General features: G+C 35.1%; 6 protein-coding genes across 8 annotated transcripts; 2 read left to right on the top strand and 4 right to left on the bottom strand.

The window, feature by feature from the left end:
* LOC18036304 lies at window positions 1-3,519 on the bottom strand. Its single transcript, XM_006426592.2, has 7 exons — window positions 3,447-3,519; window positions 2,838-3,359; window positions 2,273-2,422; window positions 1,590-1,730; window positions 1,242-1,295; window positions 700-1,133; window positions 1-603 (listed from the first exon to the last, which is right to left on the bottom strand). Exons 1-7 carry the CDS (start codon window positions 3,517-3,519, stop codon window positions 1-3), a joined length of 1,977 nt encoding a protein of 658 aa, XP_006426655.1.
* A 5,699-nt stretch (window positions 3,520-9,218) lies between these two features.
* On the top strand, window positions 9,219-11,162 carry LOC18036305 (nodulation-signaling pathway 1 protein). The gene is given in 3 exon segments (XM_024180628.1): window positions 9,219-10,835; window positions 10,838-10,882; window positions 10,885-11,162. Coding segments are annotated over 3 exon segments (1,680 nt in total). The 5' UTR covers window positions 9,219-9,451; the 3' UTR covers window positions 11,136-11,162.
* A 38-nt stretch (window positions 11,163-11,200) lies between these two features.
* LOC18036298 (E3 ubiquitin-protein ligase SPL2) lies at window positions 11,201-14,613 on the bottom strand. Its single transcript, XM_006426594.2, has 6 exons — window positions 14,037-14,613; window positions 12,751-12,852; window positions 12,393-12,563; window positions 12,181-12,302; window positions 11,870-11,989; window positions 11,201-11,665 (listed from the first exon to the last, which is right to left on the bottom strand). The coding sequence occupies exons 1-6, from the start codon at window positions 14,403-14,405 to the stop codon at window positions 11,374-11,376; spliced, it is 1,176 nt and encodes a 391-aa protein (XP_006426657.1). The 5' UTR covers window positions 14,406-14,613; the 3' UTR covers window positions 11,201-11,373.
* Window positions 14,614-15,131: 518 nt separating this feature from the next.
* LOC18036299 (lipase 3) lies at window positions 15,132-16,791 on the bottom strand. Its single transcript, XM_024180887.1, has 4 exons — window positions 16,030-16,791; window positions 15,825-15,917; window positions 15,392-15,459; window positions 15,132-15,267 (listed from the first exon to the last, which is right to left on the bottom strand). The coding sequence occupies exons 1-4, from the start codon at window positions 16,789-16,791 to the stop codon at window positions 15,132-15,134; spliced, it is 1,059 nt and encodes a 352-aa protein (XP_024036655.1).
* Window positions 16,792-20,156: 3,365 nt separating this feature from the next.
* Window positions 20,157-21,917, top strand: LOC18036319 (transcription initiation factor TFIID subunit 9). Of its 2 annotated transcripts, none has more exons than XM_006426598.2 (3): window positions 20,157-20,365; window positions 20,715-20,990; window positions 21,329-21,917. In XM_006426598.2, the coding sequence occupies exons 2-3, from the start codon at window positions 20,733-20,735 to the stop codon at window positions 21,596-21,598; spliced, it is 528 nt and encodes a 175-aa protein (XP_006426661.1). In that variant the 5' UTR covers window positions 20,157-20,365; window positions 20,715-20,732; the 3' UTR covers window positions 21,599-21,917. The 2 variants fall into 2 exon arrangements, with proteins under 2 accessions (XP_006426661.1, XP_006426660.1); XM_006426597.2 differs by having other exon boundaries at window positions 20,718-20,990.
* A 200-nt stretch (window positions 21,918-22,117) lies between these two features.
* On the bottom strand, window positions 22,118-26,245 carry LOC18036320 (probable GTP diphosphokinase RSH2, chloroplastic). Of its 2 annotated transcripts, none has more exons than XM_024181010.1 (6): window positions 25,000-26,245; window positions 24,716-24,901; window positions 23,798-24,258; window positions 23,248-23,406; window positions 22,822-23,173; window positions 22,118-22,626 (listed from the first exon to the last, which is right to left on the bottom strand). In XM_024181010.1, the coding sequence occupies exons 1-6, from the start codon at window positions 25,756-25,758 to the stop codon at window positions 22,318-22,320; spliced, it is 2,226 nt and encodes a 741-aa protein (XP_024036778.1). In that variant the 5' UTR covers window positions 25,759-26,245; the 3' UTR covers window positions 22,118-22,317. The 2 variants fall into 2 exon arrangements, with proteins under 2 accessions (XP_024036778.1, XP_006426664.1); XM_006426601.2 differs by having other exon boundaries at window positions 25,018-26,242.

The following is a 26,245-nucleotide window of genomic DNA, read 5'->3' on the forward strand; positions in this document are numbered from 1 at the left end:
TCATAGAAACTTCATTGGATGAAAAATACCAGGCCCGTAAGTGGACGCAAACACTTCAATCAAGAGTGGAAACTGTAGGGTTGCAAATAAGAAGACAGGTAAAAAACCAAGCAGAGCCGTTGGGATAATGACCCATTTCCATGGATGAAACTGAGTTATGTGGACTGTGGCAGCAAATGCAACCATCAAACATGCTATTGAAAAGAACAAGGTGATGAGGCCAATGATTAATTTCCTGGGGAGGGACACGAGAAAATCTTCTTCTGAGAAACGTGAAGTGAGGATGCCCAAGAATATCAACACCGAAATAACGGATGAAAAGAGTGCAAGCGCGTTTGAAATTCCAAAAATTGTGAAAGATGGTTCTTCCAAGAAATTGGGCATTCCTCTACTGTCGCTGCCGCCTGGTACGGTGATCGCTGCAGCAAAGACTATTGTCATTATGAGTGTAGCTACAACTGAGCACGATCCAGCTGTGTCCTTCATCCATTTTTCACCTTCTTCGACTAACTTCTCGTGTTCTTTAGTGAACACCTCTCTTGGTGTTTTATCTTTATCATTTAATTGATCTTGTAAGGTTGGGTGAACACAATTCTCCACAGCCTGAGTTAGCATATATAATTTTAAGTTAACATATAATTGCATGATTAATTATATAAAATGGTATATACTAGAATGGTGTTTTAACTAATTATATACCTTGAACCACTGCAACTCCCTCTGCATCTGCAATGCTGCACCAGGGACTTCAGTTGAAGGTACCGACATTGCAGCTATGTGCAAGATGTTGATGCGTTTTTCATCGATGTTAGCCATAAAAAAAGGGTAAATGTTGGGAAAATTAAATATGATGTTAAAAACTTTTTCTCGGCGATGTTCAACTGCAACCTTGAATATGTCATATCCATCTTTATTCTTGAACTCTAAAGACCAAGGGAAATAAGAGTTCATAATTTCCATGACAATCTCGTAAATCCCCAATCTTGCAGCCGTAAACATTGGCTTCTTAAATACATTTTGTGCTTCTTCATGTGTATTCAAGATATCTACCGCTCCCGCACACACGATCCTTAATATTTCAAGCGTTTGCTCATGTATTATCTTTGCATCACGTATCGATTTTATGCTCGGGGCTGGTATTCATGCATTCAACTCTAATTAAATTATTAGTAATTCAACAATATTAATTTTCAGAAAAAATTTTCAATTTATTTAAGAGAATGTCTTCAATACTTAATTACCTAGCTCCATGAGGTTGTTCCAGAGCACAAACTTTAATTTTTGACGCAAAGAACCTGTAAAAATAAACTATAAGTTATTAGCTGCATGAAAAATTTATTGATCAGCATATATGATATACCTCAGGATAATAATTTTTTTATTCAGCATACACATACAAAGATTTAATGAAAACCAGACATCTCAAAGGTTATTCTGTTTTTTTTCTCCCAAGTGATTTTATTCTAATCTTTTTCTACAAATGATGTGTTACTGATTAAGTGGATGGTAAGATGGAGTGAATAAAAATAAAATTTGGTCTGTCATGAAATGCTCATAAAGATTTAGATAGAAATATGAGATATACAAACCAAATGCAGAAGGGATTTTTTGAAGAAAGAATTTTTTCAACTGAATCTTTGATGTTACACTGAGCTGCTTCTCTAGGTCTCCACCCACATTCTCAGAAGGAGGGTGAGGATGAGGATTATACTCTTCTTGTATAGGAATCCCTGCAAATACAAAAAAGTAAAGGGAAATGAAGGTTAGTTGAAACTTAGATAGGCTAGATTTATTTTAAATTAAACTATATTATTGTAAGCTTCGAGCCTAAACGATTTTACTAGTGAAATTACCTAAAAAACATCATTACATTTTTTTAATTTATTATCAGTTCACATGTTTAAACTATAGGACTTGGAATATTTCAGTCTAAGTAGTAATAGAGTTTCTAATCAAGTTACAAATTCTTTATTTAAATTATTTTAATTAACTGACGTAGCATAGTAATGTATTTTATATAAATTATTATAATTTAAAGATATATTATGATTTAGAATTTACTCCCACAAATATATGAAGAAATATATCGCATGATCTATAAGTTAATTTTTTATTATTATATTTTTATATTAAGTAGTTTGTAGGAAGAGTCTGTGGTTTATCATTATTCTTTTTTAATTTTTAATATGTCTACTTAGGTTAGGTGTAAATAATTGAACCAAATAAACAAGTAGTGCAACTTTAATTAGAAAAGGTTGTGAACAAGGCCTACATTGATACAGTAAGCGTTTGCAATATCCAAGTCGGCTCCCGCTTTCGAACGCCTTAGGCCTTTTACTCAATGACTCCAAAATTTTTCCACTCTCACCAATATCTGCGCCGGCTATCATTGGATGGTACTTCAATAAAGCAAGAGCCATATCTGTAAAATAAAATAAAAAAAAAGGAAAAAAAAATATAATGAATTAAATTGCTTAAAATATACATAAATATATGTCTGCACAAAATTCTATGCGGACTCGGTGCTTCTAGAGTTATAAAAGTCAGATGTTGGCACAAATTTATATATACACGAAAATTTTCTAATATGAAAATTTCCTCACACACACACACACACACACATATATATAATTTTTAAATAAGAGAATTTCGTAATTTATTAAAATTCAGGACAAGTTTATAATATTATAAACTAATTCTATATTATTGCAAAATATTAAAAAATAATTTTTTTTATCGTGGACGTCCTTATTCTTTTAATTTATATTTTACTTTAATAAAATATAGATTCCCTTATTATAAAATTACTGTAGAGGATTCTCCACTATAGTACTTACCAAAGAGATTAGAATCAATCAGAAATTTAAGCAGGACAAAGACTTGACGGCCACCCAAGGGTCCTCTAGTCTTTGGAAGTAGATGACGAACAGCGTCCCTATTGCCTGCTTTCGCTGCCATATGAACAGGAAGAAGATCATCTTTCTCCTCGTCCTTTATGTTTGGATCATCTTTCTTCTCGACCTTTATGTTTGGCAATTCTTCGTTGTAACGCATAAGGGTTGTGATCAAGTTTAACTTCCCAGTAGAAACAGCATACTTCATATATCCAGAGCCTTCATCTCTCGCAAAGTTTTGTAAGCAATTTCGCGGGACTTTTGATAGAAGCTTGTCTACAAGCGGCGTGGGCACATCTGGTATACCAACAATAAATTCAAAAATGGAACTCTGATCGACAATAATGCAGGTTAAGGCATTTGGAGTCTTGCTCATTATGTAATCTTCTAAACCTTTCCAATCATTCTTCAATATATACCTCGTAACTTGCTTGTAGTTAGCAATATCCTTTATTATCTTCTCATCTGTCCACCAATTATCGAACGTACAGCAATTAACAATTCAATCAACAACAAAAAAAAGAAAAAAAAAAGATACCTTAATTAACTTACCTTTTGCTTTCGGAGTTTTGTTATTACCCTCATTGCTCTGCACTTGCGCTTTTGTATTTTCGTCCTGGCCCATTATTTTTATTTGATTATGTAACTAGTCCTCTAGGGAATGAATTAACTACAGATATGAGATATGTATATATTTATAGGCAGGATGCTCGAAAGACCTAAGCCAATATATGTACATAGAAAGAATTGTAATTATCATTATGTTGAGTTGTTGGAAAGCACTACCCTTCCGGGGCCCAGCGTGCATTAAGTGCACGTTGGATTTGGAATTTTTTCTTATTCTTTGTATTTTTCAAGCCACAAGATTGGCTAGATCTAGAGCACAACAAACAGTGTAATACTGTAATTGTTTAGTCACATATTAATACTTGAATTTTGAAGATCGTTATCATGCACGAAAATTCTCCTCCCAAATATATAAATATATACAATGAAGGGCTGTATATCAAATGAAAATTCGAGAATAAAATCATAAAGGATTGGAATTTTCAATCTTGCTATTCAATTTACAATTATCTAGTTAGGCATGTATATATCGCTTCACTTTAAGATTGATTTGATCTTGGGCTAGCTAAAGACAGAACTTATTAACCTTGTTGAGTAAAACATTTATAACTTCAATTTTGCATAATTTCATTTCTTCTGCAACAATAAAAGTTCACGAGTTCTCTATATCTAAAGAGTTGTGAGACGATTGGAATTTATTCCCAAGATCATGGCATGATTACTTCTTTTGCTTTTTGGTATGTTAAGTCTCAAGTAATGCTCCTTTGATATATAGTGTAAAATACAATTTGAATAGTTAACTAACATCATAAGTATTTTTGGCCTTTCACACTTGCTTGAAAAAGGTGAAAGATAAATTCGTGTTATTAAATTTCATTATTGTGGATTCGGGAATGACAGTCCAGAATCGAAATGAAACTCACATTTATTTGGTGAAATAAGAGATGGAATGTGATTCATTTTGATGGGCCCCACACTAAATTAGGAATAAATATTAGTTTTATTTATTATCAACTCGTATAAATAAAGACTTAAAATAAGTTCTTCATCTAATCTCTAACCATTAAATAATTTAAAATAAACTCTTTGTATTTAAGATAATGGGAGCATTAAGTAGAGAAATATATTAAATTGATTTAGGCAATAAACATACAAAGTCGGATTATTTAACCTAAGTTATGTTTTCCAATTGAAATCATTTCAATTTGCTACTAATGATTAAAATATCAAGACAATTACGAATCAAGAATTTTAATCTACTAATGGAATGTATTCAAGTCTTATCTAATTGGTCATTCAAACAAGACAATAATAAAATCATAAACATTAATTATAGAAGAACATAAATAATTTCAATCAAACAAATTAAATGATAGAAATTGAATCTTAATCATATGACATGTTTAGGGTTTTGAATTCACCTTCAACCAAATAAAAAATTTATCATAACATAATTGAATTGAGAATAAAAGAGTTTATAAAACCAGTCATAGAAATTAATCCAAGCTGCTGCTCCTCCAATTTAATTCCTTTTGGATTCCCCCTTTTTGGCTGCCACATTCAAAAGCCAAAAGGTTGGCTTTTTATAATGCTTGGCCGAATAAAATTTGGATTCTAATTCCAATTTAAAGCAATTAATTCAATAATCGGCCCATCAAGCATAAATCCAGCAAACTTCAATTCTTTCTCATCTTGATTAGTTTAAGCAGATTTCTTCTTAAAAATTCTGATTTTTTTATATATTTAATCTCAGAATATATTTAAAATAACAAAATATCAAAATTGAGATAAAAATTAATTTAATAAAATAACTAAATTAAAAATTAATTAAAATAATTAGAATATTTAAGACCAAACAAGAAAAATATGAAAAATTAATAGTAAAATATAAATAAAATAGGCACTTATCAAGCATAATATTACTCTAATATTTTAGTGCAAAACATATATCTTCTCTACGCTTACTTTTTTCAATTATAAATAATAATAATAATATAGGAAAATAAGAATTGTCAAACATTGCTTGCTTTCTTTCTTTTTTTTTTTGGGAATCGTGCACAGATGAAGTGTTAGCAAGTCATTTTTTAGTTTTGGGTAACAAGACTCATTATGAAAAAAATTTTGGTGCTCCTAGAACAATTCTTTTTATCCATTCACTATTTGGCATATGAATATATATATCATCAGTAGCAGGTCCAGATAATTTATTTGGAGGGGATTATTCTTAATAACAATGTCATTATCTAATAATACATTGTTATTAAACTTAGTAAAAATAATTACATTAGTTATAATAATACTCTTAATTTCAGTTTTTTACAACTTTAATAGAAACAAAAATACAAACTTGAAGTTAATTTAATATATCATTACACTTGTCATGAAAAGTTGTAAGATAACTTCATTGTCAATACTATTAAAATTGTCTTTCTCTATGCATATAACCAACCTATTAGACAAAACAAATTGATAATGATGAATAATGATACTTTTTAATTTGTATTGTATAAACAAAAAAATTACTAAATAAATTATTGCTTGATATAACTTAATAAAAATATCATCTTTAATGATAATTATGAATAAAAGATTAAGATTTAAGCACGTTGGAACTTAATATTGGAAGAGGTTTTGTATTTTGTAGTCTTTAGCATTAAAGATTTGGAAAAGTGAAACATCTTTGAATTCTTGTTCGCTTTAGGGATTCTAGACGTAGGACGTGGAATTGGAAGATAAGTTAATGAGCCAATATTTTTAAAATTAAAATAGGGACATAAAAGAGCAAAAAAAAAAAAAAATTGATTAAATGCCAAGCCGTCAACTCTTTTAATTATTTAAAGAATTTTTTTTTAACTTTTAATAGGATAAAGTTTAATGTGTGCCTTTATGAAATAAATTACTAGGGGCTTAAATGAATACAATTAACATTAAAATTAATACATATGCTAAATAAGCAATTAAATTTAGAGGAAATTTTAGTTCGGTTGTACTGTAGCCCGATGTGGTTACCCATTGGTCGATCAATGTATATAATTATAACGAGTTGAAAGATACACACATGTCAAATAGTGAATGGAAAAAAAAAAAACAATGATTTAGAGCATTAAAGACGTTCTCATAACTAAGACATTCTCCAATATAACTTATTTCTTGAATAAAAAATTAGTCTCTCGTGTGGAAATTCTCACTTTTTTCAATTTTGAACATGATTAAAAAACGAAAAGAAGAAGAAGAAGAAGAAGAAGAATTGCTCCAACACATAAAAAGAGGATATATAACCCATTAAAATTTACGACATCTTAAAACAAGGACATCGTTGGTAAGAATATAATGGTTTAGCCTTTAGATTTTTGAAAAAAAAAAAAGTTAAAGACTTAAAATATGACTTGATTAAAGAAAGACCTTCGTATCCCTATGCTTCAGGTATCTGGCATTTAAATAAGACTTGACTATATTATAAGGTGCTCTGGTTTTTAATTTATATTAACTGTTGTGAGTAGCGATCATTTATTTTGTGTCAAAACACTTAATTTTGGTGCATTATATTTTGTATGTCATACTGTACTATATAAACTACAGTGGAATGCAATTTAGGCCAAACACCTAGTTGAGTGGGTTCCCTAATGTGATAACTTTCGTCCACTCATTCAGTATAAAAAACGGGCCTAATTGAATCATCTCATCGAGGATCGCATGTGAAAAGATTGGATCTTTGAAATTCCCAATGGTTGAAAAAAATTAGATTATAATATATTGTATTTAGAAGTTAGATTGTCAATTTTTACCTTATTGAAACCAATATATGCGGTTTACCTCCTATTATTTACATAATAATTAATATCTTCCTTAACATAAAAAATTTAAAGGAAAAAAAAAAAAAGAACAAATGAGTCATTTGCTCGATATTTTATCGTGAGAATATAACACAACAAACTGTCTAGTACTGCAAGTGCTTAGCCACATATATTGCTTGAATTTTGAACATCATTAGATTATGCACGCAAATTCTCCTCCCAAGTAATTCAATATACATGGTGAAGATCCATGATTGGAATTTTCGATTTTGTCGTTGGATATATGCTCTAGTTAGTGATCATGGATCTTTCGATTTTGTCGTTGGACATATGCTCTAGTTAGTGGTGGCGTATATATATAGCACATACACTGTAAGTTTGATTTGATCTTAGGCTAAGCTAAGACACAGCTTATTAAGCTTGTTGAATAATACATTTATTGCTTCACTTTTGCGTCACTTCATTTCTTCTGTAACAATCAAAGTTGATGAAATTCTTTTTATCTAAAGAGTTGTGGGGCAGTTAGAATTTATTCCCAGAAATCATGGCATAATTGTTTCTCTTAACTTTTGGAAAGTTACCTCGACAAATTATATGAAAAGACTAGATCATCCCTTCTTGTATTTTTCGCTTTTCACACTAGCATAAAAAACTTAAAAGAAAAGTTCCTTTTATTACTCTTCATTATTACATCACATTATTTAATTTGTGTTTGTGTGCGGTTGATTATTAGAGTGTGTAAATTGAAAAAAAAAATTAAATAAATAAAACACAATTGGATCTTTTCTCATAATTGAATCAAAAAGTTTTGCGAACCAATTTTTAATAAGGTAGCAATACTCTTTACTTATTTCTATAAATTGAAACATTGTAAAGTTGGTATAAACTATAATATTTTATTGCAAAACATAAATCTTTCTCAACGCTGACCTTTTTTAAAAATATATATATATGAACAACAATAAAATAGGACAACAAGAGTTGTCAAGTATGTGGCTTGGTTTTTTATTGATAAGTTTTTTAAAGTTATGTTATGAAAAAAATAAAATAAAATTGTCAAATAAGTAGAGAATATTTTAAATATTTTAACATTTGAAAATAAATTTCAACCTCACTCCCAAAAGCCGAAAATTTAAGTTTTTACTAATAGAGGCAAAATAGCTTATTTAAGATTCAACAGCTCTGTTAGAAAAACAATCAAACAATAACAAAAAAAAATATGATAAGAGTTTATGGGATTAAATAAACACTTATGACCATTAAATAAGCTATACCAAATCGGCGCTAAGAATTCCTGAACATTATAAATCAATTAAAAAATTTAAAAAAAATTACAATTTTTTTTTTGTTTTTGTTTTAGATAAGTAGATCCATCATTCACAGTGCACATACCATTTTTTTTAAATTATTTTTTATTTATGAGGATTATTGGATTTTCACCCTATTTATAATGTGGTTATGGTTTTTATTATTATTGTATTAAATAATAAAACATGATCAATTAATACCTCTACCACATGGTTTTAGGATTCGTATTGAAAAATTTGTGTATCAGAAACCTGCAAGTTCTTTCTGTTTATTTTTAAAATAGAAAACTAAATGAATGAACTCATTCATTAACCAAGAGTTTATTCCAAATCATAGTACTAATAATATAGTATTACTAATCCAAAAGTCATGATATAGTACTAAAATTTGGTGACATTGAGGTCCCAAAGGCACAAGGCAGAAACGAACAGGGACTTCAAATAGTTTATTAGTATAGAGAAATGAAGAGTTTGCCGTCTCTTGACAATTCAAAATTCAACCCATTCAAAAAACATCACAATCCTCTCATTTTCAAAGAAAGTTGAACTCAACCACCATGACATACAAACTTGAACAAGATAATAAGTTAATAACCATAAGGAGCAAAAGACAGAACTTCATTCTCAATAAATACATCAGATCCTCCAAATAAACAGCACACAAATTCTTACAATATTCCCTGCCTTGGCCCATTTGCTCAAAATTAACGTTGCACCAATGCCCTCTTGCCATTATTATTTCAACACCCTCTGATCAACAAACAAAACTCCGTGATCTATATGCTTCATCATCATCATCACACTCTTTTGGTCAAAACTATCAAACACCTTGATACCAATAATTTTTCGGCTCTCTCCTGTCCTAGCTAGCTCCTTCTCCTCAAGAACAATGACCATTATTGAAGAACCAGAACCAAACCCCACCGCAGATCACATATTAGATTGGTTGGAAGAGTCGGTATCGTTCCTTCCATCGTTCTTGGATGACCCGTACAACGCTAATGGGATCGATGACTATCAATGGTGGAATCAAGGTCAAGATATGGCCCCAGAACAGCTCATTGGCAACACTGGCGCTAGTAGTGCTGCTGCTCCTGTGAACAACACAGAAGCCACCGTTAATGTCAGTACCATTAGTGTACGCCCTACTGATTCTGTTGTTCCTGGTCCTCCAGCACCGGCTGATTCATCAAAAAAACGGAGAAACGCCGATGACCCTCGTACGAGATCATCTCAAAGTCATCACCAGAGGAAGAATCAGGGACGTCGGATTAGTGAAACTGAAGAAGGCAATGAAGAAGGGGTCATCGTTAAAAGGTCGGTTGGTAACAAGAAAAACACAAACAAGTCTACAGGAAATAACGGCAATAACGGTAATAGCAAGGAAGGAAGATGGGCAGAGCAGTTGCTTAATCCTTGTGCCGCAGCTATCACAGCCGGCAACCTGACACGCGTGCAACACCTGCTGTATGTCCTCCATGAGCTTGCCTCACCAACCGGAGATGCCAACCACCGGCTAGCGGCTCATGGGCTCCGAGCCTTGACACACCATCTATCCTCCTTATCGTCTTCCTCTACCACAACCACCTCAACAGGCCCTTTAACCTTTTCTTCTACGGAACCAAGATTCTTCCAGAAATCTTTGCTCAATTTCTATGACAAGAGCCCTTGGTTTGCCTTTCCCAACAACATTGCAAACTCGTCCATCCTCCAAATCCTTGCTCAAGATCGACACAATCAGGTGCAGAATCTTCACATTCTTGATATTGGGGTCTCTCACGGAGTGCAATGGCCTACGCTTCTTGAGGCCTTGACTCGAAGATCGGGCGGTCCTCCTCCTCTTGTTCGCCTGACAATCATTGCTCCAACGGCTGAAAATGATCAAAACGAAGAGACCCCCTTTTCAGTTGGTCCCCCGGGTGACAATTATTCCTTGCAACTTCTTGGTTTTGCCAAGTCTATGAACATAAATTTACAAATCAATAGACTAGAAAGCCACCCTTTACAGGATCTAAGTGCGCAAATGGTCAGCACATATCCGGAGGAAACCTTAATAGTTTGCACACAATTTAGACTGCATCACTTGAATCACAGCACCCCAGATGAAAGAACAGAATTCTTGAGGGTGTTGAAAAGTTTGGAGCCGAAAGGAGTGATACTCAGTGAAAACAATATGGATTGCAGCTGTGGCAACTGTGGAGACTTTGCAACAGGTTTTGCACGTCGAGTGGAGTACTTATGGAGATTTTTGGACTCAACAAGCGCAGCGTTAAAGGCCGGGAGAGCGAAGAAAGGAGGGTAATGGAAGGAGAGGCAGCAAAGGCTTGACGAATAGGGCAGAGATGAACGAAGGGAAAGACAAATGGTGTGATAGAATGAGAGGAGTTGGGTTTGTTGGAGAAGTTTTTGGCGAGGATGCCATCGATGGAGGCAGAGCTCTGTTGAGGAAGTACGACAATAGCTGGGAGACGAGAGTTGACGAGAGAGATGGGTGCATTGAGTTATGGTGGAAAGGGCAGCCTGTTTCTTTTTGTTCATTGTGGAAGTTGGATGTGAAAGTAGAAGACAGTTAGAATGCCAAATACTACTTTATGTTAATTTTTTTTTTCCCCTTGTATCTACAGTTATGAAAAGGATAAAGCTATAAACGTACGATCTTTTACATTCGCTATTGCTTTCTCGTTCTCAAAATGTACAAAAATATTTACTAGGATTCACAAAAATCACCCAATGACTAATCCATGAGTGTATCTTTGAGGAATGCAAATTCCCAACCACAAACAAAAAGCACCAACCCCTAAATTTCAATGCTCAAGAAAAATATATCCGCATTGAACTCCGAACTGTCATGCGACAAACAGGGCACTTTGGTGATGCTTCACGTTCAACAGATATAGCACATCGGCGACAACAAACTAGATGGCCGCATGGATTAAAAGCTGAGATTCTGCGCCTTGTCAAGCAGACTACACATAGCTGCCCATCTGGAATATCCCCAGCTACATCTTCATCAGAACCTATCTGAGAGTCAGCATCATCACTAGGTGCTTCGGTTAGTTGCCGAGACATTCTCTGTTGCCTATCTTTCCATCTATTCCAGTTCCTACAGACATTTTTTCCCCCCAAAACTAAATCAGCAAGAATCAATACAAGCTCATAAGAGTAAATTCAGATCTGATCTGTCCAATTTGAATTAACAAGTGTATTTGCAATATGTGATGGAATAGAGAAGGTAACTCTTTTATGTTTATTTATTTATTTTAATAGGAAAAAGAAAAGACACTCTTTTATGTTAAAACTAATGTACCTGACAATAGCATATCCAAGGATACCAATTGATAGTGAACCAAGCACAATACCACTCCAAAAGAGTATTTTACTTCTGTTCACAAGATCTACCACCATCAGATCCTTAGTCTTCTCGCTTCTGCAAAAGACCAAAACACAAATTAATCCCCTAAAGATGGTCTACGCCCCAGGACACCTGACCGGCCAATGGCCTTTCAGAAACCCAACAAAGTCTTCATCTGTCTTTAGGTTCAAAATTATTCAAATGCTACAAAATTTTGCATTTCAAACTACACAACAAAACTGAGGCGGTTTGAGAAATCTTCTTACAGAAAGTAGGGTAGATCCTTGCACGACTTGATCTCGGGAATTCCATTTTTGAAACTGCAAATACCAACAGCACTGATATCCTTCCCTAATGGAAGAATTTTCTCCTCAGCGAGCACACCAATCTTTTAAAAACAAAGAAAACATGGTTTCATACATTTGTAACAAAAAAGAGCACCTGAAAGACATCAAGGCTATTCAACTTCTAAACTTACAGGGCATTTTAGACCAAACATTGCCTGAAGAAATGTAAAGGGAGAAACATTAGCAAGTTCCAGCCGTTGATAAGCTGTTGTAAGAGGTAAAGGCTGTCTAGAGCCATCCATGTTCACAATAATATAATCAGACTGTGGCCACCGATCACCTTCAACAAGAATAAAAGGAACCTGTGAAATCAACCAAAAAAAATATATATTAAAATGGATGCCTATTAAACTGAACATATTTATTTATGTCAACACTGAAAACAAGTATTATTTTGCTTGATTGCTTCTATTGCATTTCTCAAGCTAAAAATAATTTAAACAGAAAAATATCCATTTAAAATTACATGAGATGAGTTATTCATTTTACCGTTCTTAAGGAGGATGGTTCGCTTGTTTTCAAAGATCTTCCAAAGATGGCACGTATATCAGGAGTCCATCCAAAAAGGTCCCTCCATTCGTTATATAGAAACTTCAAGCATATAAACCAGGAAATCAGCAAATTGCTATCTATAAATTAACAAATAACCATGCAAAATATAGTAAAAACTTCAACTTCACTCCTTAACGGGGTTGCTTAATCTTGGAATATTAATAATTGGATTCTTTCCTACATAAAGTACAAGTAAAGTGCATTTATAGCACGAGGATATCCACTTAATCAAGATTTGACCCAAAAGGAAAAACATTGAAGTGATCCAGAAAATGCTAGCCAGCTGCCTATCGGCTCCCCTAGTCCTATACATAAAATTTCTCAGAGAGATTATACCCAAAAAGCATCCAAATAAGTTCCCACGATATCTTGTAACAAGAAAAACTTTAAGCAATGAAGTACATGCACATTATTCCTTCAGAAGAAAGTTATCAATATATGGACTTCATCAGAAACAAATAAAAGCATGTTTAATATACATGATATATGTATTAATAGATGCAAATACAAAAATAACACCCAAAAGAAAAGCAAAAAATTCCTAATTCAATTGCTTCCCTACCACCATGGTTCCCTAAAAATCAAAGATAAGCTTATAATCATGGGGCTTCTGCTTAATTTTGACAACTAATGTTTACAAAATATGCACCCATTTTTCACTGGACAGCCAGTGATTCCATTCACTAGCAGCACATCAATACCAAACAAACCCCCAGCGTGCATTTCAAAATTCATATTCTATTCTCAATATTCAATCTTCATCCACAATTATACACAAAAACCCCTCTATTTTAGGGAGAAAAAAATCAAATTTTCTGCAATTCATACAATTTCTAACAGCTCTAATTTCTATATAAAAAAAAAAAAATCAAATTTTCCACAATCATACAATTTCTAAGAGCTCTAATTTCACAAAAACTCAACAGACTGACTAATGGTAAAGAACTAGGAAAGAAGAAATAAGAAAATTCATGGGGGATAACCTCTGTTATTAAACTTCAGAAATTACATAAGCATTCTTGACATCTTCTCCTACTCAACAACCTTATTTATAGGTTCCATTATTTAGACCCCTAGTTGACACAGGAACCAAACTTACAAGAGATAAACAAAACAAAATAAAATAAATAAATCAATAACGATAAAGCAAAAGAAAAAAAATAAGTAATTTTATCTCGAAGGTGCGTAACAACTAAAATTTCTGAATATTAAAAAATACATACAGCTTTTCTTTGTTCAAGAATAACAGCTTTGTCTCCGCTCTCAGAAACCAATATATCGTTACTGTACATCAAGGTCTTCCAGTTTATTCCATCGACAGCTGATTTCGCTTCCACTTGGCCCCGCACGATAACGAGACGGCTATTCTGCTCTTGATCGGACGGCTGCGATTGCTTTTCGTCCAACAGAGCTCGAAGATCGGAGACTTTGAGCTGCGGAGCGTTCCGGACTTTTCCTAGAGCGTTGGATGTGTAGCGGAAGTCTAGGAATGAACGCACGGCGGTGTATGCGAGGGCTACGCCCAAAACGGCGCCGTCGAAGGAGACCGCCAGCTGGTAGAGCGAAGCTAGGTGTTGCTCGAGCAAGGACATTTTTGGTAAATTCACTCTTCACATCTGGTTTAGGACGCGCGAGTAGCACCTAACGAGAGTCGCGCTGGTGCTCGTGCTTGCAACGTGAGAGAAGAAGGTTTTTAACATTTTATCGCGAAAAAAGAAGAAAGCGAGAATTTAGGCTTTGAATGGAGAGAGAGAGTTCACAGAGGATATTCAATATTCATTCAGCGACAGCAAGGGTTACGGGACGACGTGTCGGCGACTAGCACTAATTTTTCTTAATCTTAATAACCGACGGACATATTTAGTATGTTTGTCGTTTATTTTGGTTTTGCCTCTTTGGATTGCCGATCGATGTGTTTATCTGTATTTCTTTTCCACGACATACCGTCCACGTGGTATTATTTTGAAGTAATTGTCGTTTGTAATTTTTACTTTATACGACTTGTCGTGCATGTGCGTCTTACTATTTCCTTTCCCTTTTTTTTTCCCCTCTCTTGTATAAGTATAACCCTTGTTGATTTTGCAATTAGTTGACTCATTTTGAGTTTGTTTGTGTACAAACAAGGACTAATCGATCTTAAGAACAATATTAAAAACTTAATTACTATTTACAAATTAACCCTAAATCATAGCCAATCGACGGACCATCTAAAAATTCATTTGTTGAAATCATATCACTACTACTACTACTACTGCTAGATTATATAAATGTTTGAATGAACAACAATCCATTTGAAGCCTATATATGTTGACAAAATATTAGACTTCAAGCATATGATAGGAATGACGGAAAACAAATGTCTTTATCAGAATATTGAGTTCACAAGGTGATTCCATATTTACAGCATGGCCTGTGTTCTTGAGGATCACCAACTTTGATTTTGATCCCAAGTGCCTGAAATATTATTCATCAAAAATTGTCAAGATATATATATATATATATAATTCAAAACTGGTAATAAATCTTAAGGTGACAATTGAAATGATGGAAGACAACAAATTAATTGTTATATATACACCTGTGCAGCTGATGGGCAAATTCTAATGGAAAGACTTTGTCTTGATCTCCCCAAATTATCAGTGTTTCCTTCACCCCAAGCGAAATGTTAATTAGTAACTAGTGAGGTAGATTTATGCATAAGGTCATAAACAATGATTTTGATGGAATGAATAGCCAGCCAGCGCTTTTGTATCATCAAATAAATTAAAAAAGACTTCGCGTGTTTTGATTGTAATGTTTAGTTACACAGTGAAAAGGTCTTTTAAGTAGATCGATTAGAAAGCAATTGGGTGTTCTTCACGAGCTAGCAACTACAGAGGCTTTTACTCAAAAAGTCCTTTGTATAGAGAAGCACTTAGCTCAAACACAATAAACAGTCTTGAGTTGTTTCGTGATACAAAATTACATTTAATAAGTTATTCTGCTCGAAGTTCATAAGAGAAAGCTTTTACCTGAGTTAAAATGGGAACGTTTGGATCTGCATCTTTAGTAAGCAGGTGCTCTATCATCTCCAACCGCTCCTTCCTGTGAGTTTTATACATCGCCTAATTGAAAATTTTTAATCATGGGTTAAGGGTTTTGATTGGACTCAAAATACTTTCAAATAACACTTTGTGAATTATGGATTGTGGTTAAATCGGATTAAAATGAACTCACATTGATGAACTGACGAAAGAAAAAGTCGGGGACCCATTTAAGGAAATCATTACGGTACATTGATAAACTCACTAGGAACCGTAGATCTTGTGGGCTTTCAGGAACCAGAAATCCTGAGATCCTTCTACCAATTCTCGTCAGCTGCCTTTCCTTTTGTTCCTCGGTGTAGCCGATAGCACTGCTCACAATCACAACCTTGTCTATTTCCAGAGGATTCATCTCGGCCATATGATACGCCACGATCCCACCGTAGCTAATACCGTAAACCGAGAACCTGCCCACTCCCAATCTTTTTAACCCTTCAACCAAACACTTTGCTTGGAAAACTTCAGTCCTGTCAGCCCCAGCAGAATATGACTTTCCAAAAAATATTAAATCGGGTACGTACAGATTAAATCTGTTCGATAATGGACGGACCTGATGTACAAATTGCCAGCGTGACGTTCCGCCGTAGCCATGGATTATGACCAGATTTGGCTTTTTGAATTTTCTGTGATTTGGGGTGAAAAAATGAATTGTGGTTTGATCATCTATATCAACGGTGCATGGAGAGAGATTGCAGAGATGGAAATACAGCAGCAGCATTGTATCCATGAATGTGACGATAACCGGAGCATGAAACAAATCGGAGATGGCGTTTCGGATAAAAGGGTGCTTGGGAAATCGACTTAAATTCTGAATGATGAGAAAAAGGTATCGGAAAACTATCTGTATTGTGGAAAAGTAGAAGGAGAAGAAGTGCCAAATTTTTTTTGAGTCCATGGAGAATTTTATTTTATTTTTTTTCCGTTAATTGATCATCAGATTCAATTTACTGAAGGGATGCTTTGTGTAATTTTGACCTGAATTTTGATGAATAGAAACCCAATGGATCTGATGCAAATGCAATATAATTATAGAATAATGTTGTTAAAACAGACAAGGAGACAGATAGAGATTAATTGAATTAACTGTAGATTGATTGTATTTGGGATTTGATATGGACAGTAATCGTAGTTTCTTGAATAGCAGTAACACTCGATTTGATAACCAAGGAAAAAAAAAATGTCTTGGTTTTTCATTTTTAAATTTATATTACAATCTATTTATAATACATTCAAAGTGTACTAAAAATCAAAATTCATATAATTATAGTGACGAGATTTATCTCATGTTTAATTTTTTTTTTTTAAATATGTAAGATTAGATTCTAATATTCTATCGACAATGACTTAGTTGTCAAATAGGGATGGCAATTGTACCCGCAAACCCGCAAACCCGCCCAAACCCACCCGCCAAAACCCGCCCGTTGCGGGTAATTTTATCCGTTGCGGGCGGGTTTAGTATTATAAATTAAAACTCGCATATGGATGCGGGTGGGTTTGGTATTAACCTTATACCCGGTGGATACCCGCATGGATATCCACCAAACCCGCAATAATTTTTTTCAAATATTTTTAATTTAATTTAAATATAAAAATATATAAAGAAAATAATGTAATTAATCAAATTACCAAATAGCAAAAGGCTCAAAGTTGTGTATGTGTGTATATGGCTCATCTCTTATTCTAAAGTCATAACCTAAAGAAAACTAAAGGCATTTCCCTTCGAATTAGTATTTGAAAATATTAATCTTAATTATTATTTTAGGCATTGTGTTAGATGGGTGCTTATGGTGGTGAATAAAATAAATATATTCTCTTTGATCTTGTTTTAAATGATAATATGAAATGTAATTATTATTTTTAGATATTAGTTTGTGTTTTTTAAATAGATTTGTATAATTTATACTTAAATTTGAGAATTTGTGTTGAATTGATGTGGAAATTTTAATTTTTCATTTACATTGTTTAAATATAAAATTGAATATGTTATATGGAACTTGAGGTTATTATTATAAATTTATATATTAAATATTTGTGATTTTAAATACGGAAACCCGCAAAAAATCCGCCGGATACCATTGCAGGTTTGGTAATTGTTAAAACCCGCTGCGGGTGGGTTTTTTTAAAAAAATTAAAACCCGCTGCGGGTTGCGGGTGGGTTTGGTATTTTAAATTTTATGCAGGTTTGGGTTTAGTAATGGCAAACCCGCTGCGGGCGGTGCCCATTGCCATCCCTATTGTCAAATTACAAATAATTGAGCTTGAAAGATAATTAAGAGATTAAGACTGTTACCTACAGAAAAAGCTGTCATTAAATAGGTTCCTGTACGTCTTTAGAAACTGCCAAAAACAAAATAATAACAAATTGACAATTTAATATCCATAAAATGTCAGGAGGGGTCAGCAAAATAAGCTGATCAATTAATAGTCAATTAATCATTATTACAACCGCGACATGTTTTTTTTTTTTTGTTTTAAAATTAGGATTTTTCTTTTGATCTGAGCTCTCTTAATTTTTTATAAATTTTGTAACACCTGTATTTTAGTGTTAATATATAATTAAAATTTAATTATTTTTACTTTTTAATTTATTAACTATCAATCACGTTAATAAAATTTACTCAAAAAGAAATTAGGTCATGAGCTTTTAAGATCGGTATAGTTAGTTGTATATTCTCGAAAAGTTTATATAATTTTAGAGAGAGTGAGATCAAGTTTGTTAAAAAAAAAAGGAAAAAATGTTAGACAAATAATTAACAAAAGATTAAGTATTAAATGAGATATTAAACATAATATGAGAGACTCACTCAAGTAGTAGAAACAATTTATAAGGGAACCCAAATGTTTCATTTCTCCCTCTGCCAAAACAAAAAATGAAATTATTATTCTTGCTGCCAGCACATGATTTTGGTGACAATTTAAGATGGAATGAGAGAGAAACCATTGGTGAAGAAAGAATGGAAAAATGAAACTCCTGTTGTTAGTGACTTATATGGTGCTCCAAGGAGCATGGAAGACTCTCTTTATGATAATACAGTACACGAATTATATAAATGAGCTCTCATGTATTAGGCGTAAGTATATGTATATATAAATATGCATACCAAAACTTAACGGATATAAGCTATAATGCGTATTTTTCACTTACTTTCTTGTGTATATCATACGGATAATAATAATAATAATACACTTATATACTTTTTGTTTTGCGAACAAACCAACATGCATTTACAAACATATACTTTCAAGCACAAGAAGACACAGGCCACGCAATGAGGCAGTATATGTACGGATGTATGTATGTTTGTATCTCACAAAAGTGATTCCAGCTAGCAGTGCCTTGTAGACATGTATGAACACACCAAATTAAAGATACCTTACTTCCAAAGAATTCCAATCCTTTTCTTCATTTACCTATGCTTTCTCACCTTTCTCTTGCCTTCTTCTCCAAATAACTCATCTCCTTTTTCACTTTTTGGACGGCTATGTCTATGATGACTCCACCACTTTTGTCATCAAATCACGAGCTTTACAACTAGATTCCTTCACTTGTTCTCTCTTCTTCCTCCTATAAAACTCCCCATTTCCCCCCCATCAATTTTCTCCACACCACCAAGTTGGTTTTCTTATATATAGTAGTCCTGCAGGATTGAGAGAGTTAATTTAATTAATTCACTTCTTTCTTTCAATGGCTGCTAATGCATACAACTACGCAGGCCAAAACTCATCATCACAAAGAGCAGTCGCCATGGGGTTGGCTTTGGTATCAGCTATAGTTTTGTCGCCACTCTATGTGACAATAAAAAACGATCATCGTTATCACCACCATACAATATTTCATAATGAGACAAAATATTGGAACTCTAGCTTTGTTCTTCCCATGGTTCTAGCTGTCCTTATAATTGCCATCAAAACTACTACTTCTTCTTCTTCAATGGAGAGAGGATCAGTTTTTCCATCTCCCGATCCTTCCTGGGTGCTCAGAATTGGGGGTTCGTCATGGGGACTCGCTGGGATTTTGGTCATGCTCATGCTTGTGCTTTCCTGGCAAGATTCTGTCCAGCATTTCTTTTGGAGATGAGACATCTCACAAAATTGAAAACACAACATATAAAATTTGCTGGTAGCTAGTGTTCGTGTATGTATTGTAACCTTTTTCCCATTTTGGATCTCTCTCTATTGTATACGTTACGTTTGAGTATCAAATAATGAAAGGATCGGCAGTAATTCAATTATTATTTTCTCCTCTATTTCATTATATTTTTCAACTGGTTTTCATGAATTACGTTATTGGGCCAAAGGCCCATTGGTCCTTACGGCCCAAACATTCCAGCCCTCTCTTCCCCTCGTGAAATAGTAGAGAAAGATAGACAAGGATATTAAGCTTGGCGGGCAAGAGACGAGAGAGAGAAGAGAGAGGAGCCGACGACGGTGTGGATTTGCCACGATTGTTTACACTTTACACCAGAAGGGTGAGTCTCTCGATTGATGTTTGTTTTATTATGGCATCTGCAGAAGGATCCGACGTCGTATATGTTCTTTTGCAATTTGCTACTAGTTTAGATGAAAATTTACAGCATCCTCGTAAATTTTCACACTTCTGCTTGGTGATTTGTTTGTGGGAAGCAAATTGATACTAACTAGTGTCTACTGTCCAGCACATCTTTTCAATACAATTGCTTTATAAAGCATGGATTTTTATTTTTTTTTTTATTTTTTTGTCCCAAAATGCAAGTGATGATAATGCTGTGCGAGGATTAGGGTATGATTATTGTTATCATAGAATGCGTCTTTAATGTTAGGGTTCTGGTGTCGGTCTAGTAGGATCCAGGTGAGGAAATGGCGGAGGGAGACGAGGACTTGCCAAGAGATGCAAAGATTGTAAAATCGCTGCTGAAATCAATGGGGGTGGAGGAATATGAGCCTCGAGTCATACACCAGTTCCTGGAAGTGTGGTACCGATACGTTGTTGATGTACTGACGGATGCACAGGTCTATTCAGAGCATGCTGGCAAAACTACCATTGATTGTGACGATATCAAGCTTGCCGTCCAGTCAAAAGTCAATTCCAGCTTCTCACAACCCCCTGCAAGAGAGGTACGTTAGTGTGTTAACCTTAGTCTGTCTGTGGGAACTTGTTCTTAAGAGTACAAAATACGAATATGAAGAGAATTAATGCTGATTATGATATCTTTTTTCTGTTTTCTTTTGTCTCAGCATTTGTTTTGGTTTGCAATTGTCCCTGATTTTAATGGGATTGAATTGATTGATGGTTCCCCCCCCCCCCGCCTTCCCTCTTGTCTTGTTCTTCCAAACTATGCTTAGAATAGCAGAGATTTTATTGCTTGTTGCATATCATGAGCTTAAATGCACTTCTGCTTTTCCTTCCTTGTTTATACAAGATATGTAACTCCTTTACTCTGACCGTCAATCAGGTGCTACTAGAGTTGGCTAAGAACAGGAACAAGATTCCCTTGCCAAAGTCAATATCAGCGCCTGGTATCCCACTTCCACCTGAGCAGGACACATTGATTAGCCCTAACTACCAACTGTCGCTTCCAAAGAAGCAATCTGCTCGGGAAGCCGAAGAGATGGAGGAAGATGAAGAGAGTACCGAGCTCAGTGTATCTCAAGAACAGGTGACAGATTTGCCACAACAAACCCCTCAGAGGGTATCATTTCCCATTGCTAAACGTACAAAGTGAGGCCTCCATGCGGTGACTTTTTGAGACAATCTCATTGATACCCCGTTTTGTGAGGCCAGTAGGAGTAGACGTGTACTACCAACGAAGTGTACTGTTATGCTGATGTGTACTGTATCATTGTAGTTATCTGAAAATTTCTCTTAGCCGTGTTAACTTCTATTCAGCCTTGTTTAAAATGTGTCTTGGTCATCTCTACTTGCTTCCATTATAGGAAGGATTTTGGTGTGTATCTGAATCCTTTCTCCTCCTTAATTCATATTTGGAGAAACTCAAAATTAAACTCTGTTGTCGGAATAAAGAATTGACTGTTTGCAGACAAGATGGAGCCGTACTTGAATCCACCACCAAACCCCAACCCTTTTATTCTTTTTCCTTTTTCGAGGAGGGAGTATCCATGCCCTCGATAACTTACAATATTTTTTCACAAGCTTATGCCTATGGTAACGAATTGAGTTAGTGATACCCAGGCACGAATTTCATCAGGTCACAATAAAATGGAGTAAAGGAACACCGGAGTCATATGGTAACGGTAGTTTCATTCTCGGCAGAAATTCCGGAATCAAATTCTTAGCATATTGTCATGTTGAAACCAGTTAGACATAGTTTCTTCATAAAAGAACCATATAGCAGTTCTGTACAGATTAACACGTATATACAAAGAAACCAATTTTCACTTATTTGCTAAGTGGTACACTGTAAAAGCAACAATGAAATGAGGGTCAACTCCTGGAGCCAACCATGCTGGTGACAGCAGGTCCTGTGTTTGATACTGCCAGGCCTCGCTCATACATCCGCTGGATCTCCTCTCTGTATTCCGTTAAAGATTTGTCAGGTATAGCTGGAGTGAGCTCTACCACATCACCCATCTTCAACTTACATCTGGGATCACCTACTGCCTTGTGGTTCAGCCTTGGCCTCAATTCTTCCTTCAGAGGGAACCCATACGGCGACCATCTTGAGCTTCCCCGTCCGGCTCTTTCCAGCAAATCCATTACTGTGGAGTTTGTAGGAAACTCCTGCACTGACATCTGCAACATTCAAAAGCCAAACATAATCAGGCATGCACTAGAATAACGGATCTAGATAATCCCAAATATCATACACCCAACTGGCTCAATTATTGGCAAGAACGATGGTGGGGCAAGGGATCAACAATCACTGAAACTACACATGTATTTCCATTTCATGGATACATAGCATTGGAAATGATATTTGAAGCTTACCTTATCATTCTCAATCATGATGACAAAGACAGGTCCATCATGGCTGCACTGAGGCTTATAAGAAAATGGGCAATCATCAGCATGTGAGGGAAACGTGCATGGTGGCTTGATGGAGTCACCATTGCCAACACAAGAACGATCTTTGCTCATTGCCTCACACTGCCAGGTAAGAACCCATCTAGCCCACTCAACCATCTGAAGCACAAAAGAAGAATGCTGGCAATCACCTTCTTTGTATCTCCAATGAGCAGCAAACCCAAACTCAGCCTGCAAATGCATCTCTTTTGTTCGGATTTGAACTTCAAGTGGAACCAGACCTTCACCTGTCACCACTGTGTGAAGCGACTGATACCTATAAAACAAACCTAGAGTTAGAACAGTAGAATATTGCGTTCGTAAGATAACACCACTTGAGAGAAAATGTACCCGTTGAACTTGGGCCGGGTTATGTAATCCTTCATCTTTCCAGGTACTTCAGCCCACAACTGATGAACAACTCTCAGTGCTTGGTAGCAGTCTTCCTCATTTTCAACAATTAAACGAAGACCATGGATATCATGGATTTCATCCATGGTCAGCTTCTTTCTGCACAAGTTTGAATATTATCAAAATTCTGACAGATCAGAGCATGCCGTTCTGTTACTTCTCTTATAAGTGCATTTAAACTACATTCCCAAATATGAAAACATCACAAAATCTGAATTTCAAGACAGACAAAAGCATTAGTATGCTAAGAATCATGCTACTTTAAACTACTTGAACCAATTATTCATCAAATTGGGATCCATGGCTTAGACATACTGGTACAAGTTGAATAATTACACTCAGATAATGCAAGCAGAGGATTTTCCACAAAATGTGCCCAATTCCATGAATTGTTAAGAGTTGAAACTTCTGAAAACAGGCATGTGAGAGAGAGGAATATTCAGTGACAAAACTTTCACGAATAAGATTAGGGAGAGACGGGAGAACATACTTCAACATTTTGCAGTGAATGCTGTACAAGCTTTTATGCCGCCCACATAGATCAAGGAAGGAGATGTTTTTATCCTTAAGAGCTTGCTCTAATTTCTCTATTGCAGAAGTGATCATCGCCTCATCAAAACATTCTACAAGCTTAGAGGACAGTTCTGTGTGCTGATCTGGGTTAAGATGCTTGAAGCATAGGTTTTCTAGCTGCACCTTCCAGGTAGAGATTCCCAAACGATTAGCCAAAGGGACAAATATCTCCAATGTCTCCTTAGCAAACCTCTGTTGTTTGCACAAAGGCAGAGCATCGAGGGTCATCATGTTGTGTAGTCGATCAGCTAATTTGATAAGAACAGCCCTAGCATCTGCCATGGCGAGGAACATGGTGTGTAGCCGATCTGCTTCAACTGTTTTGCTTGCCGTATTGTTCTCACGTGCAAGCTTACTCAATTGACTAAGCTTTGAGACCTAGTAAATGGCACAAAGTACTAAATTAAATTCTTTTAATTATCCAAGCTCTTTCTGAAATTAATGCAACTCTGGATTCACAGTGTGCTGCAATACTAGAAACCAGCATATGCATGCAACAGCATCAACATTCAATACTTTATCTCAACATCAGCATCAACAATTTATATTCCCTAACTAATTAATGCATCTACAATATTGTGCTAACATATATTTCAACGCAGCTACTTTAAAAATCAAATACACAAATCCTAAAAGCATTGCACGTAACTTACTCTTTTAAAGGTAAACAATAAAACATTACAAGGGGCAAATCAACTTTGTATATTAGCAATTGAATGATCCATGAAAAAAGTTTATGCACGAACAACAAAATATAGCCCTAAGCATTGGATGAAAAAGCCTTTGTCCTAAGATTCCATATCATTTTATGCTAATAAAAATTCCTTTATCTTACCCCTTCAACCAAATCAGCAACTCCAGCTCCAAATGTCCTAAAAATATAGTCATAGCTCAAAAAAGCATCATCCAACGTGTCATGCAAGAGACCCGCAGCAACAACTGTGGAGTTAGCACCAATGGCGGCTAACAACATGGCAGTTTCTACGCAATGCAGCAAATATGGATCGCCACTTGCCCGCATCTACAACCAACAAACACAAAAAAATTCCCAGCCAACATCACCAAAAGTTCCAAACAATGAAATCCAATCAAAATTTAAACCAATTTCTCTATATATACATTTTCTTTTCTTTTTACCTGCCCTCTATGTGCCCTTTCAGCCTCATAAAAGGCCTTGATAACAAAATCTTCACGAAAGATTTTATGCTTCAATTGTGCATTAGCAAGGAATTCCTTAGCATAAGTCTCTAAATTACCCTCTACAATGTTATCCTCCATATTAAACGTTAATTCATCAATCAATGCCGCAGATGAACCCACATTCAAACCAGCATCACCGTTATGAACTCGAAAACTCGAAGAATCATAGTCTACACAAGACCCTAATGCATTCCTCACAAATCCATTGAACAAACCACTAGAACCTTTAAAAAAAGTATGAAAATTTACATTCACGTCAGCCTTTTCTCTTGCAGTTCTAATTGGAGGACTACTTCTAGAATAAGAATATGAACCATTACCACTACACGAAACCGGACCCTGAAACACAGAGACCGGACTTTGGTCCCTCTTCAGAGAAGAAGATGACCCACAAAGCTTACTCGGTGAATAAGCATAACCAAAAGAACTGCTCAGCTCTTTCAATTCTTCACTTCTGTAAGAGCCCATCTCCGAACTCGAAGAGAATAGGCACGACAGCCCTCCGATTGTCTGTTTCTGTGATGAAGGCGCCGCAGCCGTTGATGAGGTTGATGCTGAAGATCTCGAGTTCAGATCAAAATCATACGTTGTGTGGGCGTTGATCTGGTGCGTCGCCGAACACACACTACTCGGTGGACTCGCATACAGCGCTATTGTTGGTACCGCCATGCCGGTCATCACAACAAATCAAAAAAATTAAGAATTTTTTTTTTCCAATATCAGTTTCAGATTCCAACGAGAACCCAGATCGTGAAAAACGTTAATCAAGATTTGATTTTGATACGCACCCACTAATTGCTTCCACCTTAGTGGGCTTAAGATCCCAAAAATTTTGAAATTTGAGGTGATTTTACAGTAGAAATGAAAGATTCGGGAAAGGGGTTAATGTTTAATTTGAAAGATGCTGTATTTACAGATTTTATGGACAATTGTCGATAAAAAGAATAGAATTACATAGAATTTACATAAACTAACTCTGAATTTGTCAAAGAGGGAAAGTCAAACAATGGTTGGATTTTGCAGAAGCGAGTTTCCTCCTTTCTGCTTGATTGTCTAAGAAATTTTCTCTCTCTTTCTCGCTGAATCTTATTTGGCCAGTGGCCCAGTTGCCCCCGAAAGAAACAGTTAAATTACAGTGCTATCCTTGGATAGCGTGGACAGATTA

Source organism: Citrus clementina, unplaced genomic scaffold (assembly GCF_000493195.1).
Source record: "Citrus clementina cultivar Clemenules unplaced genomic scaffold, Citrus_clementina_v1.0 scaffold_7, whole genome shotgun sequence".
NCBI lineage: Eukaryota > Viridiplantae > Streptophyta > Magnoliopsida > Sapindales > Rutaceae > Citrus > Citrus x clementina.

Coding starts and splice junctions, on each gene's coding strand:
- LOC18036320 (XM_024181010.1), bottom strand. CDS start 25,758: ATGACCGGCATGGCGGTACCAACAATAGCGCTGTATGCGAGTCCACCG. Junction 24,259..24,715: donor TTGCTGATTTGGTTGAAGGG/GTAAGATAAAGG, acceptor GCCATTTACTAG/GTCTCAAAGCTTAGTCAATT. Junction 23,174..23,247: donor ACCCGGCCCAAGTTCAACGG/GTACATTTTCTC, acceptor TTTGTTTTATAG/GTATCAGTCGCTTCACACAG.
- LOC18036304 (XM_006426592.2), bottom strand. CDS start 3,519: ATGGGCCAGGACGAAAATACAAAAGCGCAAGTGCAGAGCAATGAGGGT. Junction 1,296..1,589: donor AAAAATCCCTTCTGCATTTG/GTTTGTATATCT, acceptor TTATTTTTACAG/GTTCTTTGCGTCAAAAATTA. Junction 604..699: donor GGGAGTTGCAGTGGTTCAAG/GTATATAATTAG, acceptor ATGCTAACTCAG/GCTGTGGAGAATTGTGTTCA.
- LOC18036319 (XM_006426598.2), top strand. CDS start 20,733: ATGGCGGAGGGAGACGAGGACTTGCCAAGAGATGCAAAGATTGTAAAA. Junction 20,991..21,328: donor CACAACCCCCTGCAAGAGAG/GTACGTTAGTGT, acceptor ACCGTCAATCAG/GTGCTACTAGAGTTGGCTAA.
- LOC18036299 (XM_024180887.1), bottom strand. CDS start 16,791: ATGGACTCAAAAAAAATTTGGCACTTCTTCTCCTTCTACTTTTCCACA. Junction 15,460..15,824: donor ACGTTCCCATTTTAACTCAG/GTAAAAGCTTTC, acceptor CTTGGGGTGAAG/GAAACACTGATAATTTGGGG. Junction 15,268..15,391: donor TTTGCCCATCAGCTGCACAG/GTGTATATATAA, acceptor ATAATATTTCAG/GCACTTGGGATCAAAATCAA.
- LOC18036298 (XM_006426594.2), bottom strand. CDS start 14,405: ATGTCCTTGCTCGAGCAACACCTAGCTTCGCTCTACCAGCTGGCGGTC. Junction 12,853..14,036: donor TTCTTGAACAAAGAAAAGCT/GTATGTATTTTT, acceptor ATATGCTTGAAG/TTTCTATATAACGAATGGAG. Junction 11,990..12,180: donor AAGGATCTACCCTACTTTCT/GTAAGAAGATTT, acceptor GGTCTTTTGCAG/AAGCGAGAAGACTAAGGATC.